Below are 23,314 nucleotides of genomic sequence, written 5' to 3' on the forward strand. Positions count from 1 at the left end.
AAGTTGTGTGTCTGGTTAATTGGGAGCACTCCAAAGAGAAACCTCACTAAGATACCCCTAGCACAATCCCATCCTTATTATGGTAGACTGATAGCAAAAATGGCCTCAATTCTTCTCTTCCCGGTACCCATGCCTCTTAATGATGTGATTTTGTAGCTTCTCCCATCTTGAGGTGGAATCTATTTTTCCTACTTCTGAATCTCTACTGGCCTTGTTGCTTGCTTAACTAGTACAATGCAGCAGAAGTGAATGTGTCAGTTCTGAGATGCGAACTCAAGTAGCCTTCCATGCTTCTGTATGCTCTTTTGAAACCCTGCCTCCACGTGATAGCAAGCCTGGGTTAGCCTGCTAGAGGACAAGAGTGCAGAAGTCTTATCCATGGCCATCCTAGTCTAATTAGCTCCTGGCTGATCTGCCAGCTGACCACAGATTCAAGTGAACCCAGACGAGATCAACAAAGCCCAGCTCAGATCAGCAGAACTACCTAACCAAGCCATAGACTCATGTGCAAAAATACATATTTATTATATGCCAAAATAAATAAATGTCTGATAATTTCTATTATTGGAATCTTGGCTACTTGATGATTGCTATCTGCTGTTATTCTCTTGGAGAGTGTTGAGCATCCACATACAACACATTAAAATAGAGTGTTCATCTGAAAATGTGGTCCTAACTCAGTCCTGCTGTGTCAGGACATTGATGAAATGATCAATTCAGATACATACTCAAGTGGAGAATTTCCTATGAAAGATTTGGACTGAATTCACAGCCCTTGACCACAAAGATTATGTAACAGTACTATGAGAATTTTTAAAGAAAAGATTGTAAATAGTTCCATCTACAAGACCAATTCTTATGATAGGGCCATTATTAGAACCAATATATTTTCATGACAAAAGGATTTTTGAGTTCCCACTGGTTAGCCTCCTGTTTGGAAATGGTAGTTAATAGAACAAAATCTGAGTACTGCTAGAGAACACGCTGTTCCTTGGGACTATAACAAGAAATAACATGATGATATTATGGTGCATTTTCCCAAGGTAGCCAAAGGGAATACAATTCTCTCTGGGTCTCTGGGACTTCCCTTGTGATTCTAAGGCTGCCTATGCCTTTGCGTCTTCCACTGTACAGAAACTGCCACCCTGGGTCACTTTAAGCCAGTCATTTCATTGCTCTGGGCCTCAGTTTCCTTATCTGTCATATGAGGTTATTGGATTATTTCTCAGGTCTCTTCTATCCCTGTCAATTTCAGATACGTATTTTTTTTTCTTAACAATTTTTGTTCTTACTCATCCAACATTTATTTCCTATCTAGTAAAATGTGTTAGGCATTTTACTAGTCACTGAAGATACAGCAGTGAATAATGAGACATGGCCTCTGGCCTCACATTAATAATGATAACAAAAATGACAGCAAGCATATCATTAACAATAACTGATACCATACTACATTATAGGTTCGGAAACACTTTCACAGGCATTTTTACATTTGACCTTCAGTGCAGCGCTGTTAACTGGTTAGGACAAGTATTATCATCTGCATTTTACATATGAAGAAGCCGAGACTCAGAAACATTTAGCAGTTTGGCCAAGGCTATAAGGAACTCATGTTATCATTTAGGATTTAGAAATTTTGATCCTGATTATTTACAAAAAAAATTTCTACTGTGAAATGTTTCAAACATACCAAAAAATAGTAGGATGATAAATCCCAAATACCTATAACCCCAAATTTAAACTTACCAATATTTTGACCATATTTCCTTCATCTTCCCCCACCCCATCCCCAATTTTTTCCTTTGCAGAACTGTTTTAAGGAAATCTCAGAGAGGGGCACCTGGCTGGCTCGGAGGAACAGAGGACTCTTGATCTTGGGGTTGTGAGTTCGAGTCCCACGTTGGGTGTAGAGATTACTAAAACAATAAATTTTTTAAAAAGTTAAGCAAATCCCAGAGATCATGCTATTTAATCTCTTCATACTCAATATAAATCTTTAAAAAGAGCATTATTTTAACATAACCACAATGGCATTTTCACATTTAGCAACATAGATAAAACTTTGTCTCATTTAGATAATAATTCTTGATGTTCACTTGGATAGAATGAAGTTTACAAATGTGTATAAACTTGTCTTAGCACAGCAGATTCTTGGTTTCTAGATCATCGCTCCTCTCTCAAAGCACTAATTTTGTGGTAGGGGCTACTATTTGCCCTCCTGTGTCTCACCCCTTTCCCTTAGTTATAGATTTTTTAGCTAGGAACATGGCCTTGAGGAATAAAAACGATTTCTCAGCCTTCCTTGCACATGGATGCGGCTATGTGAGTAAATTCTACTATAGGAGATGTTAACTGAAGTGTTGAGTTTAGCTCCCAGGAAGTGTTCTTAAAGGGAGGGAATATGTTTTCTTTACCCTTCCTCCTTTTTGCTGACTAGAATGTAGAATCAGTAGCTGGAACTTAAGCATCTTGATCATTAAGGCTGTGTATTAAGTCAAGTAGGTGAGACATCAAGAGAGGAGTCAGATCCTTGATGATCATGGAGTCACCATATCAATTTAGAAGTAAACTTCTATTTTCTCAACTTCAAGCCAACACATTTATCTTGGCTTCTCATTGTTTTGACACATGTATCCAAATGAATCCTAACTTATTCATATTTCTGTGTACTTCTTTCTCTATTTCTCCGTTATGGTGGAGTTAGGCGCCTAGAAAAATGGGTTAGCTCTGAGCTGATGCCTCCTCATCTAATGTAACTATTAAATGAGGTGTGTTACATTCAACCTAATGTTTTAAAATGACAGATTGTCAGCTTCCAGAATTCCGTTCTCTTGGGTCTGTCCTTGCTATATAATCAACATCTTTCTTGCTTTCTTAATTGATAGGCTATCCAAATATACCCATGGTTTGGTTCTTAAAAGAGATGTTTTGTTCATAAAGTTTGCAGAAAGGACTTGGAGAAGGATGGAAAAGGCCTAAACTGTTGAATTTATAACAAGCATTGGATACTGAAATCAAACCCAGCCTCATAACCCATCTCAGATCTCTGTAAATGCATCCCTGCTTTCAGAACTGGTCTGGGTGAGCTGTCACAATTGATGTAATCATTATCAGAAGATGACAGTATACGTACAGAAGTTCAAATATTGTCAACAGTTCTACATTTAAAAGATTTCTTATGTAATTTTACAGCTGGTAAATCAACCCCTGATGACACAGTGAAATAGGACCAGGATATTAAAGCATTTAAACATAGGTTTTTAATTTGTTAACCAAACATTAGGACATCTCCTCAGTCTCTTTTCATATTAAAAAAAAAAAAAAAAGATCTGCAGTAACAAAAGTTTTAAAGTTTCTTTCAAAAATGTAGGCTGATTTTTGGGCATCTGGGTGGCTCAGTCGTTAAGCATCTGCCTTCTGTTCGGGTCATGATCCCAGTGTCCTGGGATCGAGCCCACATAGGGCTCCCTGCTCAGCGGGAAGCCTGCTTCTCCCTCTCCCACTCCCCCTGCTTGCGTTCCCTCTCTCGCTGTCTCTCTCTCTGTCAAATAAATAAATAAATAAAATATTTAAAAATTTTTTCTAAAAATATAGGCTGATTTCTAACAGCCCAAACCTTTGCATTGCATAATCAAATAGAAGCTAATAAAAAAGAATGCACAACCAAGAGATTGAGCATTATTTTTTCTATTATCAATAGTTCTTTATTAAAGCAGTCGTCAAATTTTATTTTTTTTTAAGATTTTATTTATTTATTTGACAGAGAGAGAGATAGCGAGAGCAAGAACACAAGCAGGGGGAGTGGGAGAGGGAGAAGCAGGCTTCCCGCAGAGCAGGGAGCCCGATGCGGGGCTCGATCCCAGGACCCTGGGATCACGACCTGAGCCAAAGGCAGACGCTTAATGGCTGAGCTACCCAGGTGCCCCTCAAATTTTATTTTAAAGGATGTGAGTAATGGAGTTATTAGATCAATATCCTCATTGTAGTGTTTTTAGCTAAAACAGAAACTCCCATAGGTACAGAAATTTCTGGGCCTGATGTTTATCTGCTGATGAGAAGTTTAAAGAATTGTAATGTACTTACTAATTGTGTATGTGAGAGCAAAATGTTAACACATTGCAAATTTTACACTTCCAAGAAACTAGTGGAAAATAATTCCTAATAAAGAAAGCATAGGGAGTATGTAAAATCCTGCTTTACATCTCAGTCTTTGAGGAAAAACTTTAATTTTCAACTGCTACCGGCAGTAAAAAGTAGCTTTCAAATGTTAACCTCCCTGCACTCTGTTCGGAATCTCCCTTATGGATACACATATATTGTTGCAGAAAGTATTTTCCAAAAGGGGCTGAAACAGTATCTCGGATCTTAAGGGCTCTTTCTACAATGTGATCTAAACACTTCTCCCTTGGAGAGGTAGAGTTGATGTCCTTTCCCCTCAAAACTGGGCAACATTTGTGACTGCCCCAAGCCACAGAGCACTGCAGAATGATTGCAAAAATGCCACGCGTTTCATCTTGCTCTCCTGGGACACTCACTCCTGGAATTCACATGCTAGGAAGTCCAAACTAGCCCATCCGAGAAACCACCAGGAGAGACCACATATGGGTATCCTGGCTGAGGGCCAGAATCAACTGCCAGACGTGTGAATGAAGACTCAGCCAGGACCCCAGTTCAGTCTTTTTGTTTTTAAGATTTTATTTATTTATTTGACAGAGAGAGACACAGCGCGAGAGAGAACACAAGCAGGGGGAGTGGGAGAGGGAGAAGCAGGCTCCCCGCTGAGCAGGGAGTCCGATGCGGGGCTCGATCCCAGGACCCTGGGATCATGACCTGAGCCGAAGGCAGACGCTTTTTTTTTTTTTTTTTTTTTTTTAAGATTTTATTTATTTGCAAGAGAGAGAATGAGAGACAGAGAGCATGAGAGGGAGGAGGGTCAGAGGGAGAAGCAGACTCCCTGCTGAGCAGGGAGCCCGATGCGGGACTCGATCCAGGGACTCCAGGATCATGACCTGAGCCGAAGGCAGTCGCTTAACCAGCTGAGCCACCCAGGCGCCCCCTAGCCGAAGGCAGACGCTTAACGACTGAGCCACCCAGGCGCCCCCCCAGTTCAGTCTTGAGTCTTCTCAGCTGAGGCTTCAAATGTGGTGAAGCAGAGACAAGTCATCCATCCCCACTGTACTCTATCTGAATTCCTGACTGGCTGGCTGGGGGAGAAATGAGGAGATGTTGGTGGAACCACCATGAGATGAGTAAGTTCTGGAGATCTAAGGATGTATAGCATGGTGACGATAGTGAACAATACTGTATTGTATATTTGGAAGTTGGAAGTCGCTAAAAGAGTAGATCTTAAATGTTCTCACCACTGCCACAACAAAAATGGTAATTACGTGAGGTGATGGATGTGTGAACTAACCTTATTGCGGTGATCATTCCACAATATATATGTGCATCAAATCAACATGTTGTACACCTTCCACTTACACAATGTTATATGTCAATTATATCTAAAAAAAAAAAAAAAAAAAAAAGCTGGGAAAAAGAGGAGCAGTACATTTCTTTAATTGTTCAAGTAGTTGAGAAAAAACCCTAACTGGGACATTGCTGGTTCTGCTCTTTTTTTTTTTTCCCTTCAATTTTGACTTAGAGAGGAATGTGCATATATTTGCAAAAATGTTGTTGTTGTTGTTGTTCAGGATGAGTTTACTGTAGAGAAATTACATTTTCTGCAAATGGAATTGACATTCTCTTCCTCTCTCTTTTTAGTTTTCATCCTAGCTAAAAATGTAACTTCTCAAGTCAAAATATTTTACCTCGGTAGGGCATTCTAAAGTAAAATTGAAGGACTGGAACCTTCATTTTCTTGAGCCATTATATTGCAGAGGGGGACTTCCTGAACCTGAATTCTTTTTTTTTTTTTTTTTTTGGTCTTCTGCAGAATGACAAAATAAACAATCCCACAGGAGATTCATAAAAGGAGGCATCTTACCAACAAGAACAGAACTACCCAGTTTACTCATACCATAGCCCCAGGTCTTGAAACCAAACTTCCTGCTACTCAAGAGAAAGGATTTTGAATATTTGTAATTCTATAAAATCAGTTGTTGGTTTTTTTGTTTTGTTTTGTTGTAAATAAAGAGTAAGACTATGTGTGTCAGGAGCATGATTGTGAGAGGAATTTTATTCAGAAGCAAGTGAAGATTCTCACAAATGCTCAAAGTCTACATGCTCCAAAAGCCCTAATAGACACATTTTTCCCTTGCTGATTCTTCTCTACTTCACCTCCTTGAAATGCTAACACACAGCTTGTCAAATCTATAAAACTCAATGCAATGTGCATCACTCCCTCTCTTATTCCCTCATCTTACTATTTAGCATCATTGCCCTCTTTGGGCACACATCCACCAGGTGTTTTCCAGAAAGATTGCATTGGCTATTGGCTCTTCTCCTCACTCTTTTCTCTTTTCCTCTTGCTAAGTCTCTAGGGACTGATCAAATGCGATTAACCATCCCCGCTCTTTTAAAAAAATAAATGAAGTCTTTAGGTTTGTTTTAGTATTTCTTCTTACCTAGAAACTCCACTGGCAGGTGGAGGCCCTTGTATGGTATCCAGTGATAGACACTGAATCCCATCCTTACTGGTATTTGCTCCTTGGAGGTGAAAAAAATAAATGTTTTATAAAGCTCAAATTGGCCTTATCAAACAAAACATCTGCTAGATCAGTGAATGAGTGGTGACAGCAGGAGACAGCAGTGCTGGCCTCTCCAATAGAAGTCACTGCAGTTAATGGAAGCTATTATGGGAAAATTCTGGCAAGAAGTTTTCTTTTTCTTCTTTTTTTTTTTCTCCTCGACAGCTAAAATTTTTTAAAAGAAAAAAATGTATTCAGTTGCTAGGGTAACTGTGGTTTCAAAACTACTGTAACAAAAGCCAGATATCACATATCAAACTACCAAATTGTTAATTTGACTGGTATTTTAAAATAACTACTTAAAAGAGGTATTTTCTCCTTATCTAGGTATCGAGGGCAGAAAAAAAGGGGGAAATAGGAGGAAACTAAAGGAGGAGAAGAGAGGAAAAGGAAACTGGTAGATTCAAGGAATGTTTTTGCTTTGCTAAATATTTGTTGGAAATAAAATCCTTTCACCCTGTTACAGATATATTTGCATACAAGAATTATTCAGTTAGATTCAAAACATAAGGAGGATACTGAGTTATCCTGTTTTCAATTTCTTTTCCCACATTTCAAACCCTGCCTGGGTTTTAAGTGAATGGTTTTCTGTGGGCACTTGGTAAAGGAACTAGTTACTTAGGAGAGTCATGCATGTTCTGAAATCTTTTACGGGTGATTGTGTTTTCCTGTGTCTTTCTTTTCATCACTTGATTTAAAGGGAATATAATAAAGCCATTAAGGGCTTGGACTCTGGAGTCAGACACAGCTAGGACTGAATTCCTTTTTACCTTTTACTAAATTCCTTTAACCTCTCTGATCCTGTTTCTTCATTTATAAAAAAGGATATCAGGACAAACATCATGGTTACTTCAATAAATAAATTGCAAGGAAAGAAATAGAGAGAGAAGGATCTATAGATTAGAAGAGACTTGAGAGACTAAATGTGTGGTTATTGCTTAGATCTGATTTGAAAGGAAAAAGAGCAATTGTAAAAACTCATTTATGAGACAACTGGGGAGACTTTGAACACTGATTAGATGTTTGATAATATTAAGGAATTATTTCAAATGTGTTTAGGTACGAATATAACATGGTATTATGGTTTTGGTTTCTTTTTAAGAGTCTTTTGATATTCTAAGACATACTGGGATATTTACAAATAAATGATATGATGTCTGAGATTTGCATTAAAATAAGGGAGGAGGAAATGGATGGGGTAGAGAGTAAACAAGCTTGGCTAGGAGCTGCCAATTGTTGATGCCGCCTGATGAACATAGAGGGGCTCATTATCATATTCCCTCTACTTTTAAATAAATATTTGAGATTTCCCATAATAAACGTTTAAAAAGAGAGATAGCAATAATACTCACCTGATAAGATTTATCACGTGGATTAAATGAAATGCTGTGTGTAAAGCACTTGGCAGAGTGCCTGGCATATAAGTGCTCCATAAATGTAGCCATCTCTCGTAGAGACAAGGCCTCCGCTTTCCCACGTGCAGACCTGTGAAAGCTGGGCCCAAGAAATGTGCTGCGGATGGGAACAGCTAACCTAACTCCTTCCCAAACAGGCAACTGTTAGCTGTTATTCCATTCATCTTTACCCAACCTGATTCTGTACGAGGCCCTATGCTTTCCACACACAAACGAAAATTCTGTCTTACAGTAGCTATTGGTTTTGACTTTAGTTCCAAAGTAAGTTTTAGGTGGGAATGCTATTTCAGTGGAAAACTGGAGGCAAGAACCTTTTTTAAGCTTGACTATTAAGTTTTGAGCATATTGCCAGGATCATCCTATATAGTTTTATGTAACTTTTATAACAATCGTTCCAAGTCTAAATTATTAGTTTCAGTTTACAGAAGAGGAAACTGAGAAGCTTCCTGGTCTGCCCAAGAACACAGCATCATGTGGTGGACCTTTACTCACACCGAGCTCCTCAAAGTCCCAAAGGGCCCTGCAGTCCTGACCATCAGCCCCCTTGCCTCTCTTTTCCTCGTTCTAGCTTAAAAACAACCACAGCCCAGAAAAAGTTAAGTTGATATTCCCAATCAAGAGTCTGAAGTCATAGTTATCTGTCCTCTGGAGTAACTGGCAACGCTGATTTGCAGCAGGGTGGTGAAAGATCTGAATAGCTGATGAGGAGACTCACAGGCTTGGGTGGAGGCTTGGGGCCCGCAGAGGGGAGGCTCAGGAAGAAGTAAGAGGAAGAAAAAGGATTTCAGGATTGCACTGACATTTGTGTTTAATTTTCCTCTTGTTCTAAATGCTCTTTAACTTTTAAGGGAAAGAGAAAGCAGAGTGATACCTTATAAGAGAACTGTTCAATTCCAAAAATTAAAAACAGCCATCTGCCATCCAGTACTGTCGGCCTTCACTCAAGCTCCAGCTGTAATTTAGTTCGGTGGTTGCGCCAACACCCTAAACTTGCAAATGATGAGTTGACGTTAGAATCCAGCTTATTTAAATAAAACGGGACCACTCCACGAAAGGCGGGTATCTGATTACAACCGGAGTTATTGGTTGTTTATATCCAACATTCTCGGGGAATGGAGAGGCAGAAAGAGGCACCAGGAGAAACAGAAAAGGCCAGCGACAAAATGCCCAAGGAGAAAGTGTTAGAGCCTCAGACTGCAGGGTTAACCTCCTGGGTCCCACTCCAGAGCGTCGGGAGAGCTCGGTTCTTTCAGCAGCCGCCGGGAAGGTTTCCAACTAACCCTCTCCCTGCGGTGGCCCTGAGGCCCTCACTGTAAGGCCAGTCCGGCAGCCAAGCTGCTGTAAGGAGCCGACACCACCCCTCTCCAGAGCCAACCTCCCCAGGCCTGGCCATCCCCTGCTGCGAATCCCAGATCCTCTCGATTGGGTTGGGCTAAAGTCCTCTTAATTAAGAAACAATAGCTATTTAAGAAGAAGCGCAAATAACCCGCTCTCTGCGCGCCCAGGCTTGGCATTGGAGTCCCGGCGGGGAAGGGAGCAGCTGGGGGAAAGCGAGACTGCTCTTGGAGGCCAGGGCGACCGGAGCACCCGGCGACCCGCCTCCCGGGCCCCGCCCTCAGCCTTCCCGCCCGGCGGGGACCTGACGGGTGGGGAACCAACCCCTTCACTGCGGCAGATTTCGAGTGGAGGGATCCAAAAGCCCGCAGGGAGAGGCGCGGAGCGCGGGAGTTGGCCGCTCGGGAGGGAGAACGGTCCCCAGTCCAGCCGCAGGCCCCCTGCGCCGGGCGCGCGGCGTCACTGCCACAAAATCCTTTTCTTCCCCGGACGGAGCCGACCCTCGATCCCTTGGAGGGTGGAGATTCCTCACGTTCCCTCCCCCCGCTCCCCCGGGCTGGAGGGGAGCTGTGGGATTAGGCTGGAGTGAATATTCCGCGTGCTCTATAATTACGCACACACTGAAATCTGTCACCGTTGACTTAAGTTACTTGGCGCAGCGAGGGCTGGGGCCCTGCGTATTGATTAAACGCAGCCTCTATTTACCTAAACAATAAATGTAGAGATTAGCGACGTTCACTTGATCACAATAATGGGGTTGACAGTTAGGGGGCAATGCATCCCAGATGTAGCCGAGCCTATGGGAGGCGGAGGGCGGCAGGCTTCTGGAAGAGGGGCGCTCGGGGGCCTACGGAGGCGGAGGTGCGGAGCCCCGCGCAGAGCGGCAGTCGGCACGCGGAGCTCGGCAGGAGGCTGAGGGGAGGCCCAGCCGCTGCAAGGCCGCCGGCCACCAGGCCCCGGAGGCCCGCAGCGGGCTTTGGGGGACCTGAATGTCCCCGCGCCCAGGTAGGCATCTGGAGCGCCAAGCCCGCCTCCCCGCGGCTGTGTCACCTGCCTCAAGGCCGTCTCGCCTGCAGCTGCCTGGCTGGGAAGGACGATGGACGCCGCGGGCGCGTGCCCGAGTAAGTGTGTCTGTGTCATCAATGTGCATTCTGCATGCGGCAGCGGGAGGAAGGGCAGGGGGGAGGCGCACGTGCCTAATGTGTGCAGAGCCTCCCTCTTCCCCTCTGTGTCCTCCAAGAAGCGAGTCAGGCTGGAGGTGTCAGTCTGCTCTCGCCATGGGGGTGGGTGTGACATCCATCCGTGCGTGTGACAGGAGAGGCTAGCCGCTCAGGGTTGGACCGGAGAGCGGCAGGACTCCAGAAAGCATGGACGTGTGGACCCAGGATAGGCCTGTTCCCGGGCATATCACAGTACAGGGGTACCGGGGTCCTTGGTGGGAATCTTATAACCAACCTTCTTCCTCAGCCACTCACGGCGTTGGGGGGCCCTGAGAAATCCTAGGAAGCGGAGGATTGAAAAGAACTAACTCAGAGCAGAACTCAGGAGAGCAAGATATGGGGTCAAAAAGGGCAGATGAGAGCAGTTGGTAGTGGTGTGTGTGGGTGTGTGAAATCGTGATCCACCTAGAAGAGTTTCCCAGTCCTGGGTTCCCATCCCATACCGGCTGCAAAAGACTCTCCCAAAGCAAGTGGTTTCGCTCTCTTTTTCCCCCCTCTTCCCTCTGTGCCCCATTATCAACCCATTATGCTTCCCATTCCACATTTAGGTACACACACAAGGATTTGTTCCAGACATCCACAAACAAGCCAGGACGAAGCCCTTTCCCGCCAAACCGCTAAGGCTGGGAAATAAACAGTGCCTGCCCAAACTCTGGGAGCGGGAACCTGGGAGAAGACTTGAGTGGTAAGAGGATCTAGAGGATTGGAAGGAGGGAGGGGAAAGGAAGAGAGAAGGTTGGGAAAGAGAAAAAAGAGGAAGGAGGAAGAGGAGGGAGCAGCAGGGGCAGAGTTGGGCGTGGGGTTCGGTTACAAACGCCCCCCCCCCCGCCCCCACCCGGGGCTCAGGGTCTTTCCGAGCGCTGTCTTCCTCACCGCAGAGCCGAAGCAGCCTGGGGGAGGGGGCGCTAAGACAAAGGGAATTCTCCGGGAAGTGTCAAGTGCATCTGTCCTCTCCTTGCAGGCTCTGGAAAAACTGGCAGGAATTTCCTTGTCGTGAGAAGACCGACGAGCGTCTGCAGCAGAGACAACTACAAACAGACTTTGGGACGGGAAGGAGGGCGGGAGGAGGGGTGGCGGGGGCCAGCTTTGATCGCTTCAACTCTGTTGTAATTTTGTCTTCTCCACATTAGCCAAAATAGTCAGCCCTAGCTAGGAGTTCAGTTCCGCGGAGTCCCCTCCCACCCCACCCCTCCACCCCCAGTCATGTGCACGCGGGGAGCTGGGTCGCCGCTCCTCCCCGAGTCGCGCCTGAAACTTCAAGGGCTAATGGTTCTGTGTTCCTGCCGTAATTAGGAGGCCACACAGCTCTCCAACACTGCGTTAAACAAGTATGTAAGTCATCCTCCCCCGCTCCGGGGACAGACCCGGGGAAGGAAGGCAGCTGGGACCGCTCCAGGCGGTGTCCTCCGTTAGGGGAGTGGCTTCTCTGTGACCCCCGGCTGCTCCTCCTGGCCTTGGTCTTTCTAAGCTCTTCCTTAGAAAGTAGAGAAAGGGGCAAAGAATGTGCATCTCGCCACCCACCGGACAAGCCAGGCGAGCCTGTGTCTGTGCTTGAAAAGTTTTCTAAATAAATCGCTCTGGTGGTTCCAAGCAGTGATGAACAGAGGCTGAACCCGGGTCTTTTCCAGAACAGTGCAACAGATGTAAAGAAGCTGCAGTCCCAGCCTTTCCCTTTTCTTCCCCCCTGTAAATCAGCCATATAAATCATTCGCATTGTTTAAGGTACATTGATCAATCTAATGGCTTGTAATAGGCTCCTAATTGCCACTTGCAGAGTTCTGTAGGTTCCTGTTTGAACAGGGAAGGTTTCGATTCCAGCCAAAGTCCACCTTCATCTTGAGACTGGATGATTACAGACCCAGGAGGAGCACCACAGTGGCCTGGCCGCTGGAGTCTCAGTGCTTCAGGGGAGGGAGGAGTGGGGGCTTACTGGAGATATTTACTATTCTTTTTTTTTCTTCTTCTCTTTTCAAAGCCCACTTTTAAATTAGTAATTCTCTCTCTCTGTCTTTTTTCTTTAACAAATTACTAATTCTCTAATGAGCAAAGCCCAGGCAAGGATGTATTGTTTATTGTTTATATCAGACAAGAAACCTTCCTTATTTGCATTCTTTATGTCTGTATGTACAGTAAAAACTTCCTTAGCAGCAAATGGGTATTCTCTTAGTCATCCCTTTTCTTTTGATTTACTTATTTCTAATATGGTAACACCAGGAGTCGTGATAGCAAATAATATGGGGGGAGGGGCATGCTAAAAGGAAGGAAGAAGAAGCCAAACTTTCTCCAATATGGAGTCCTGGAGATATGCCTAAACGCCTGCTTAACATCTTGTGGTGGTAGTGTCTCCTCCAAGCTCTGGATGGAGGAGGCTGAGTTGGAAGTATCCTCAAAAGCTGCCTACGAAAGAGTAAAACTGAGGAAACTGGGACCCTGGCTGGGAGGAGCCGAATAATGACCAGAATCCTCTGGCCTTTGGCTTTTTTTTTTTTTTTTTTTTTTTTTGATGTTAACTCAAAAGATTACTTTAATGTTCCAGAGGTGGTTCCACTTAGGTTGGTTGAGACAACAAATTGTGCCTTTCTTTGGTAGAAACACTCTAAAAAAAGAAGAAAGCCAACACTGAATGACACATTTGCTTAGGTCTAAGACCCCTCTGTGGTAGTTGGTAATGGAGGGAGGAAGGTGAAACTCCAAGCCCAATAGGCCCCCCATAGTTTCCGAGTAATGCAGTAAACAAATCTATGATGCTTGTTGAATAATCTTCCAATAATTGCAGTCATTAAAATCATCACACAGTCTACAGTTCCCTTCCTTCCTTTGACACACCAGTCTTTCCTTTAATTGTTAATGCATTTTTGGCTCAGATAAACAGATCAAGGCAGGCTTAAAATATAAGGCCCAGATAAATCTAGCAGCAGAAAATTAGTTGTGGAGAAAATGTTTGGAGTGTACTTAATGACCAGGGGTTTTCACTTTCTCCAGTAGACCCTTACAGGCAAGAAGGATTTGCATCTCCTGCCACCTCTAAATAACAGTATCACATCTGAGGTAGAGAAAAGATCCTTCCAGGCTCTTTTATATATCCAAGGGTTGGGTTGGAATTAGGGCGTTATAGAACAAGTATTAAATGAAAGCTTAGCAGAAATTGCGGGAGAGTTCCTCAATTTTCAATTAATTTTCTCCATTCATCTGATCTCAAGGCTGGTGCTTTTTAAAATATAAATATGTGTTAACTATAAAAGATTCCCTTCTAATCAAAAGCTGCATTTCATTTGCACCCACAACTGGCAAGCTCCAACTGTGGAAAGGATTTACTGCACTCAACAGGCGCTTCCGTCTGTCCCTGCTTCCTTCGCCCTTGTTCGTGGCAGGCGACTATGGTACACAGGGGCAGCTTTTTTTTTTTTTTTAACCCAAGTTATTAATGTATCTCCCCAATCCCCACACCGTGCTGACCTGATAATCACTGCTCTAGTGTAGATCATGCAAATGAAAAGCATAATTAACTGAGCAAATGATTCAAAAAGGGAGCGCTGTGGCTTACCAAATAAGTAAATAAAGGCAGGTGGGAGGAGGACAGGTCAGATAAATGCTTTTTACGGGCTCCTCTCGCTTCCCTCTCCCCTGTGCCCGCCCCCGGGCTTCCCGGTCCTGGTGGTCGAGGCTTTGACAGCAACCAGCAGGGCCCAAGCGAGAACCTTCGGTTCCTCCTCCCCCCAACGCCTCCCCTCCCGCCCACATCCTCAAGTCTCCCCAAGTCTACCTCACCCCACCCTGGAGCTGTATATCCGCTGCTAACTCTGGGAGTGGCCGAAGCCCCGGGGAGACTGGGCAGCCACCTAATATTTCGAATTATTCAGAAGATAGATGGTCCTCCCCGTCCCCACCCTGCTTCCTGTGCATCGGGGAGAAGCATTTTTTTTCCTGTGGTGTAGGAGCTCCAATCCTTCGGATCAGCGCTAATGACGGAATTGTTCCCCGGCTTTGCCTTCTAAACGCCGCAACTTGAGCAGTTGCTCAGATCAAAGCTCTCGGGAGAGGCAAGATGGGAGAAACAATATTTGTTCAAAGGAAGTGAACTCTTCCCTTTAATTACCCTATTCTTCTTTATTAGGATTCCTATTGAATTTTTTTTTTGCAAAAAAAAATTATGTTGATTTAACCATAGTGTATTTGCGATGTAAATATATTCCAAGATGAAAACGTCACGGATCAATTGTAAAGGACCCGGATACATAATTTTAAAAAATCAGTTTCAGTGTATATGAGGTTCTCACCCCACTTTCGCTGCTCAGTCAGATTTGTTTATGCAGAATCGACATTTAATAGTGCTAATTGCACTCCAGTTAAATTGCCCTGATTGCAGAAAGGGAAGCAATTTTCGTGCTCTCTGTCTGGGTTTGGAAGAAATTGTTTTATATTCACCTCTTTATAAAGAAGTGGAGATAAGGCACCGGGGCCTTTGCACAAATTGCACTTAGGGGCTGACTGGCAGCATTCAGGCGCTATAATAGAGCATTATTTGGCCGTTTTGAATAATGTAAAGCGTTTGCTGAAAGCTATTCTCCCGAAAATTGCTTTAACTTTTAAAAGGGTGATGATTCACTCCAAACCAGGCCTTTGTTACATTGTCATTATTTCCCCAAATGTTTTAACAGTCAGCTCAACACTTTAGCATAACACATTGATCTTTGTTTAAAAACTAGATTTTTTCGAGGATGAAAAAAATCTGTCACACGAAAAAAAAAACTGGACTTCTTTGGGAAGATTTCCTTGGGGCCCCACCTTAGAGTTGAAGTGGCCTGGGTGTCGGCCTGCGTTCGTTTGGAAGATTTCCCTAACTTTTATTGTGATCCGGACGCGTGTATCTAAAGGAATATCCGAGTGCCCACGTAGAGAGTCTGACAGCTGGAACCACATTGAAAATGGCAGGAGGGGGAGGGGAGCAGACGAGGAGAAGGAGAAGAGGAAGGTAACCAGGGCTCCCGGAGCCCGAGGTGCCAGCATGAGCTGTTTTAAATGGTTGACTTGAAAATGTCACTAGTGCTAAGTGGCTTTCCGGATTGTCTTTATTTATTACGTTGTCAGGTTTCCTTAAGGAGGGGGTGGGTTGGAGGTGGGGGAGGAGGTGGTAAGGGGAAACCTCCGCGCCTCTCCTACCCGGGCTGCAGTGGGTGAGTCGGAAACGCCTCGCTGCCACTTAACAATCCCTCTATTAGTAAATCGACGCGGAGACTCTACGGGAAGCCGAGCACTAGTCTCCCCTTCCAGGGCAGAAGTCACCTGTTGGGAACAGCTCCTGGGTCCCCCTGCCGGGCTTTCTGGCTCTTCCAGGCTGCCTGGATTTCCCCTTAACCTTCCACCCTGAGTCCCCCCCCCCCAGGCTTTTGACACCTTCTCCACACACACACCCCCCCCCCCCCCCGATTTCCACCACAATCCCCCAGGGCACAGAGCTTCAGGATAGCAACGGGTCTTCTCACTCTCTCTTCTCCCCTCCTTCTTTCTCTGTCACAATTTCCTCGGTGCTTTCCCCACCTTAAAATAAAGTGTGTGTGTGTTTGTGGGGAATTCTGAGCGAAGGTATTATAACGAAAAGCAAAGAAAGCAACCCACACAGCCCTTCCACCCACCGAGTGCACCAGGATGCAAGTAGGCTCCATCTTAGGGCCGAGAGAAGAGCCACAGTGGTCGCACTTTTGGGCCAAGAGATATTGCAAAGAGGAGAGAAAACACTGGGGACACAGTTCCACTCCTCCTTACTTGCTCCCTTCGGCAACAACTCCTCTTTTGCACCCAAGCACTTGGGGTTCGTGGTTACAATGTCTTTTAAAAAGCAGGATGTGGGTTTGGAAGGGAATGTGGTACATTAAAACCAGTATCCAGGTCTGTCCGAGGACGCTGGTATTTCTGGTTCAAAAGCAGCTCCAACTGCCCTGAAGAAAGAGAAAGCGAGACCCAGAAAGAAAAGCGAACTGCTTAGCGATTGCTGAGGGACTCCAGCACGCGCAGTTGTCTGTCTGAGGACACCTCTTTTCACACCGACAAGATCCGGAAAGGACTTCAGGATGCTTTCAGCCTACAAAATGTTGAGGCGCCCACGTGTGGCCTTGTCCCCCTCACTCGCGGATGGAGGTCCCCAAGAGAGGCTCCTGGAGCACGTCCACGAAAGCAGGGCGCTGCGTGGGGAGAGCCCACCTCTCAGCACGGTGCCTTTGCTGAGCACAAGAGCCTCTAGGCCCAGGAGGTCTGGAGTGGGAGTGGGTTGAAGCTGGGGCAAGAAAACTCGACTCCAGGCTGAAACGTGACGTGCAAATCTTCACCGGGTTAAACAAACAGCCGAGCAAGCTGCAGCTTCGGCGGGGGTGGCGGTGGGGGCGGACGCAGCTCGCGCCGGTCTATGTTTCCAAAGTTGTTACAATGTGAAAATAAGCGGCTTCGTGCAGCGTGTTGTATGGGTTGATGCCTCCCACCCCCACGCCAGCCCCCTGCGAAACCCGGCAGATAATCAGCGCTTCCCACTGTTTAGTCGTATTTGACAACTGGGTTAACCTGGTATCTAGGCGCTGGCGAAACGGTACAAAGGGTGCCCTCAATTACCACTAGAAGCTTCTGGTGTGAGTGGCACTTGTATTGCCCCCCGGGTCAGAGGCCAGAGCGACAATTAGGAAGTCACTTAGACCTCTGGGGGAAATAGCGGGATGCGCCGGCTCCAGGCCCTCCCAACAAGTCTGTGGGTGTAGACCTGGACGGAGAGGCCTATTTCTCTCCTCTCAGAGGAGCTGTCCTTTCGCGCCCTCTCCTCAATGTGACTCTGGAGCGGGTAAAACCGAATCCAGTGGGGAAAAGGAACTGAGTAGAAGACAAACGACAATGATAAAATTGCGAGCGAGAATGATGGATCCCAGCTGAAGTTGTGCTCCGCAGGCGAGAGCCTAGATACACAAAGTGAGCGTTGACATTTCCGTCTTTACTTAGGCCTTGCTGGTGCGGCCTCCGCCTCGGCGCCCCCTCCCCTCTTGCCTTCTTTCCCACAAGTGGGGAGTGGAGTAGGACTGTCAGTTCTAACTTGCATCATCTCGGGGTGGTTCGGGGGCCTTGTGGCTTGGTCTCAGCGCTACTTAAACCTGGCTTGGTGCGTGTGTGTAAATTTTTAATTGCACTGTAATTTCTTCAGTCTCTAGCCCGCGCCCCCTCCCCCCAACACCTCGCTAGCCGCCTTGACTGGCACGCGCCGGGAGCCCTGGCTTGGGCCCCTCGGCGCGTCTGATTGGCTGCGGGGCAGCTCCCGTCTGCTCCGCCTGCGCCCTCATTGGGCGAGAGGCGCAGCCAGCGGCACTTCAAAGCGGGTGCTCCTCGCACTTAGGCTGAGTTTAGCCGGCGGGAGCCCGGAGTCCGCTCGGCGCGAGCGCGGGGACGCGGGAGCTGCGCGGGATCCGAGCAGCTTTCCGGAGCAGCCGTCAGGCTCAGCCCCGCTCCCGGCCCCGCCGCGCAGCCCAGGGACCTGCTATGGCCACGTCTATACTCGGGGTAAGTCGGAAGTGCGGCAAGGCATTTGCTTGTTTTAACTGCAGTAAATTTTCGTTATGGCTTCTCTGCGTCCGCGGCTCCGGAGAAACTGTTGCTGCCGGACTGCAGCTTCAGCTCCTTTTAGCACTTTTCACATTTCTGGGACTGATTCTTTCCAAGTTATTGAAACCTAGGAGATGCCTTTGTAAGAAAATGATTTGTTAAGCAAGTCCTTTTTAATGTGGCTTTAAAGAAAACCTAGAGGTTTCTTTTCTTCCCCTGGTGGTTTATACCCCATCCCCCCTTGCTCCGGGGATTGTTGCAATTACGCGACAGTGGTGTTTCCAGAAAACAGCCTTAATCGTTTTGCAGTCCGTGTAGTCACGTTAACAAACATTTACACTTCTGTGGCTCCCCAGTTCGCTTGTGACTTTGAAATCCATTGCTGGGTCCCTTCTCCTCGGATTCTCGTTTTCATAATCGAGGGGTTTTTTTGGGGGGGAGTGTAAACATTAACAACAACCTTTTTCTATTTAAAAAAAATAAAGAGTCAAGTCGTAGCCACCCTTGGAAGCAGTGTCCCAAGTTTCCCCCGCCCCCGAGCCGCTGTTTCGGCCGCCTCCGCCCTCACCCGGTGTTTGTTGTCGTTGTGTTTACTTCCGTGCTTTACTCCGAAGGGCTATTTGGGGGCCTCAGTGAGAGGAGCGGGCTTACGGCGAGCGGGAGGCAAGCAACCCGAGTCCGGCCCTGGGTAGGGGTTGCAGCGGCTGAGACGGGGAGAACTGAGACATCTTTGATTTGTAGCCCCAGCGAAGAGCAACTTTCCAGCGCCGGGCCCCTCGCCCTTGGGAGCGGCGCATCCTTGGCGAGCGCGCGGGGAGGAGGCGCGAACCCGGGAGCCACGACCCCCCGGGACCAGCCGCGGGGAAACGAGGCTGCTCACGGGTGCACTTTGTGTCTTCCTCCCACTTCTTCCTGCCCTCCTTCTCCTTGCTCCCTCCCTCACCCCACCCACTCTAGGAAGAGCCGCGCTTCGGAACGACCCCGTTGGCCATGCTGGCGGCGACCTGCAACAAGATCGGCAACACGAGCCCGCTGACGACGCTGCCGGAGTCGAGCGCCTTCGCCAAGGGCGGCTTCCACCCCTGGAAGCGCTCCTCGTCCAGCTGCAACCTCGGCTCCAGCCTCTCGGGCTTCGCCGTGGCCACCGGTGGCCGCGGCTCGGGCGGCCTGGCGGGGGGCTCGGGCGCAGCCAACAGCGCCTTCTGCCTGGCCTCCACGTCCCCCACGTCGTCCGCTTTCAGCAGCGACTACGGCGGCCTCTTCTCCAACTCGGCGGCGGCCGCGGCGGCGGCGGCCGGAGTGTCCCCGCAGGAGGCGGGCGGCCAGTCGGCCTTCATCTCCAAGGTGCACACGACGGCGGCCGACGGCCTGTACCCGCGCGTGGGCATGGCGCACCCGTACGAGTCGTGGTACAAGTCGGGCTTCCACTCGACGCTGGCGGCGGGCGAGGTGACCAACGGCGCGGCGTCGTCGTGGTGGGACGTGCACAGCAGCCCGGGCTCGTGGCTGGAGGTGCAGAACCCCGCTGGGGGGCTCCAGAGCTCGCTGCACTCGGGCGCCCCCCAGGCCTCGCTGCACTCGCAGCTCGGCACCTACAACCCCGACTTCAGCTCGCTCACGCACTCGGCCTTCAGCTCCACGGGCCTCGGTTCCTCGGCCGCCGCCGCCTCGCACTTGCTCTCGACCAGCCAGCACCTGCTGGCTCAGGACGGCTTCAAGCCGGTGCTGCCCTCCTACTCGGACTCCAGCGCCGCCGTGGCGGCCGCCGCTGCCAGCGCCATGATCTCGGGCGCCGCGGCCGCCGCCGCCGGGGGGAGCTCGGCGCGCTCCGCCCGCCGCTATTCCGGCCGCGCCACCTGCGACTGCCCCAACTGCCAGGAGGCGGAGCGGCTGGGCCCGGCCGGAGCGAGCCTGCGGCGCAAGGGCCTGCACAGCTGCCACATCCCGGGCTGCGGCAAGGTGTACGGCAAGACGTCGCACCTGAAGGCACACCTGCGCTGGCACACGGGCGAGCGGCCCTTCGTGTGCAACTGGCTCTTCTGCGGCAAGCGCTTCACGCGCTCGGACGAGCTGCAGCGGCACCTGCGGACTCACACGGGCGAGAAGCGCTTCGCCTGTCCGGTGTGCAACAAGCGCTTCATGCGCAGCGACCACCTGAGCAAACACATTAAGACGCACAACGGGGGCGGCGGGGGCAAAAAGGGCAGCGACAGTGACACGGACGCCAGCAACCTGGAGACGCCCCGCTCCGAGTCCCCCGACCTCATCCTGCACGACTCCAGCGTCAGTGCCGCCCGGGCGGCGGCGGCGGCGGCGGCGGCTGCGGCGGCGGCCGCGGCGGCCGCGGCGGCCTCGGCGGGAGGCAAGGAGGCCGCGTCCGGCCCCAACGACTCTTAGAGGCCGGGCGAGAAGTGCGAGCGAGCGAGTAGAGACACCGAGAGCGAGCGAGAGGTTCGGAGGGCCAGCGAGCGGTGCACGGACGGGCGGGGGCTCCAGTGACGCCCCCGGGCCAGCGCCAAGTGTAGCAGCGCCCGGCTCCTCGGCCGCTGCTCGCCGGCCACGCCAGGAGCTCCCCTCTGCTGTCCCAGCCCAGACGAGAATCGAACGCGTGGTCCGGGAACAAAAGCAAACCATCCTCCGACGCAAACAACACTTCAAAAAACTGCACACAGACACACACACACACACACACACACACACACCGGACACCTACAACCACAAGCACGCACATTAGCGCGCGCGTGCGCGCGTACACACACACACACACACGCACACACACAACACTCGCACAAACTTCTCGAGCGAAGAGCAATACACAGAAACGCTCCCTCCTCCCCCACCGCCCACCCCCACTACCCTTCTCTTTCCTTTTCTCAAAAAACAAGCCACCACTCTGCAAAGGACTGTCAGAACATTTGAAAACAAACGGGACCTATAAAAACAGACCCTTTGTGTGGATTATATTATATATAAAATGCTCCAAGTCCTGCTTGATATCTACTTACAATGAGACTTTTTTTTTCCTAAAAAGGAAGCATCAAAAAAGGCTTAAGGTGAGAAATTAAACTGGAAGTCTAGTGACAGTTTCTCTGTATTTCATAACATCTGTATAAATAGGGTTCAAAAGATTGTGTTCTTTTTTATTTTCTTGTAAATGTTCATTGGAATAGAGGTTTTTTTTTTTTTTTGGTGAATTCCTGAAATTCAGGGAGTTTTTTTTTTTTAATTTTCTGATGCACTTTGTGAAAGTCAGTATATATGTAAAAGATATTTAAAATGTTGAGTTATCATTTCACTCACAAACACGTAAGTTAAGGTCATCTAAAGAAATTAAATGCGTTTATCTGTATGAAGAAAATCTTGACATCATATTTTCATTTTGGTATTATTAAAGGACTCTGAACAATACACTTCCTTTTTTTAAATCCTGTTCCCCTGTCAATAACCTTTACGTGGGTCGGCTTTTTTTTTGGTTGGGAAAAAAATTCCTTTAATGTTAGTTTTAGCTAATGTAAGGTTTATGTGAGTTATAAAAGCCATAATACATATACGTTTTTGAGAAGTCAAAATTATTTATTTGTATATCAATAGCGTAAATTAAATTGGGTTATAAGAACGTGTAGTTGTATTACTTAATGAGAGAGCTCTCAGAAGGTGACATTCTAAAACTCTGGAGCCCCTCAAATAAAGCAAAGATCCTTGGCAGCTTTAACTGGGGAGGTGCCTACACCTCCCGGAGGGGTCGGACAAAACTCCAGTGGGTTTGTTTGTTTTTAAAAAGCGATTTAAAAACAATCTGTGAAAGGAAAAAGCTTTTTAAAAGAAGTCTTTTAGCTCCCAAGCCCTCTACGTTGGGAAGCGACTCAGGGGAATAAATCGCTAGAGTCAATACCCCGGAAAAGACATTTCATGCCTAAATGAAAATCTTGTTAAATGTTATTAATTTTGACTTAGAGCACACAGCAGCCCCCTGTGCCTTGTATTCCCTTATTAGGGATTCATGTCTTATCAAATATCTAATTAATCTCCTAGACATCATTTGTTCTGGCCAACTTTATCTCAGCTGGTCCACGGGGAAAACTCCAAATATTCTCCGTGACAAAGCTCCCTTGAAGATCTTTTTAATTGTCTAAATTAACTGCACCAAATTTGCATGTCAAACGGTAAAGGGCAACCTGAGATAAAATGTAAACGTTTTAAAAGCCCCCAAACTAAGCACTTGATTTGATAACTAGGCTTTTTAATGTTATGGAAGACAACTGCTCCTTTCCTTTTCAAAGACGGCTGATCTATGCAAATAGTGAATTGGAAATGCCTAGGTCCCCGCGCCGTCAAATGGCCCTCGCAGGTTATTTGAATATCAGTGGCGCTGCTTCTGAAAAGGTTCAAGGATGCTCTCTGACTTCTTTGTGATTACTCAGTGCGGCGTCTTATTCTGAAGAAAAAAAACTCAGGAATAATTAAAGGCTGGGATCAGGCCTGGGAACACATTTGGGACAGGAATCTCATTTAGACAGTCTCTTTCAAAATAAGGCACAGTTAAATTGACCAGAAGGCAATTATTGAAATGAAAATTATTTTCACTCTCTTTGTCTTCTGACCACCAACTTAACAGCCCCAGTTTAAAAGAGAGGGAGAAGAGAGGGAGAGATGAAAAAGAAAATTGGTAAATGAGATAATTTCGCAATTCGAAAATGTTAATTTAGAAAATAAAGTACATATTTACAGAATAAAAATATTTCTGAGAGGCTCCCCACACAATAGGAAACACAAGCAAACTCAGCCCCAGTGGAATTTATTTTTTTTTTACTGTCCATCTTGGGAACTTGAATGCAGGTTTGATTTTTAGGGATGAAAAAATAAATTATTGTTACTAACAACCAACAAAATGTTTTCTCGCACACTCTGCTCTGAAAAGCCAAGTAGCAAAGTAGCGATAAAACATGGAGCTAAGGTCCCCAGAGGGACATTTGCAGCGTGAGGTTCGGTGTCTTCTTCCCTCTCCTCGTTCTTGCGGTCCCCACAGCCTCGGTTACCCCCGCTCTTCTTCCTCGAGTTTTTCTTCTCTTTGACCATTTTCTCT

General features: G+C 47.3%; 1 protein-coding gene across 1 annotated transcript; it reads left to right on the forward strand.

The window, feature by feature from the left end:
- Positions 1-18,040: 18,040 nt before the first annotated feature.
- SP9 (Sp9 transcription factor) lies at positions 18,041-20,873 on the forward strand. The gene is made up of 2 exons (XM_036075795.2): positions 18,041-18,189; positions 19,189-20,873. The coding sequence occupies exons 1-2, from the start codon at positions 18,169-18,171 to the stop codon at positions 20,626-20,628; spliced, it is 1,461 nt and encodes a 486-aa protein (XP_035931688.1). The 5' UTR covers positions 18,041-18,168; the 3' UTR covers positions 20,629-20,873.
- The last annotated feature ends 2,441 nt before the right edge of the window (positions 20,874-23,314 follow it).

Source organism: Halichoerus grypus, chromosome 4, assembly GCF_964656455.1.
Source record: "Halichoerus grypus chromosome 4, mHalGry1.hap1.1, whole genome shotgun sequence".
NCBI lineage: Eukaryota > Metazoa > Chordata > Mammalia > Carnivora > Phocidae > Halichoerus > Halichoerus grypus.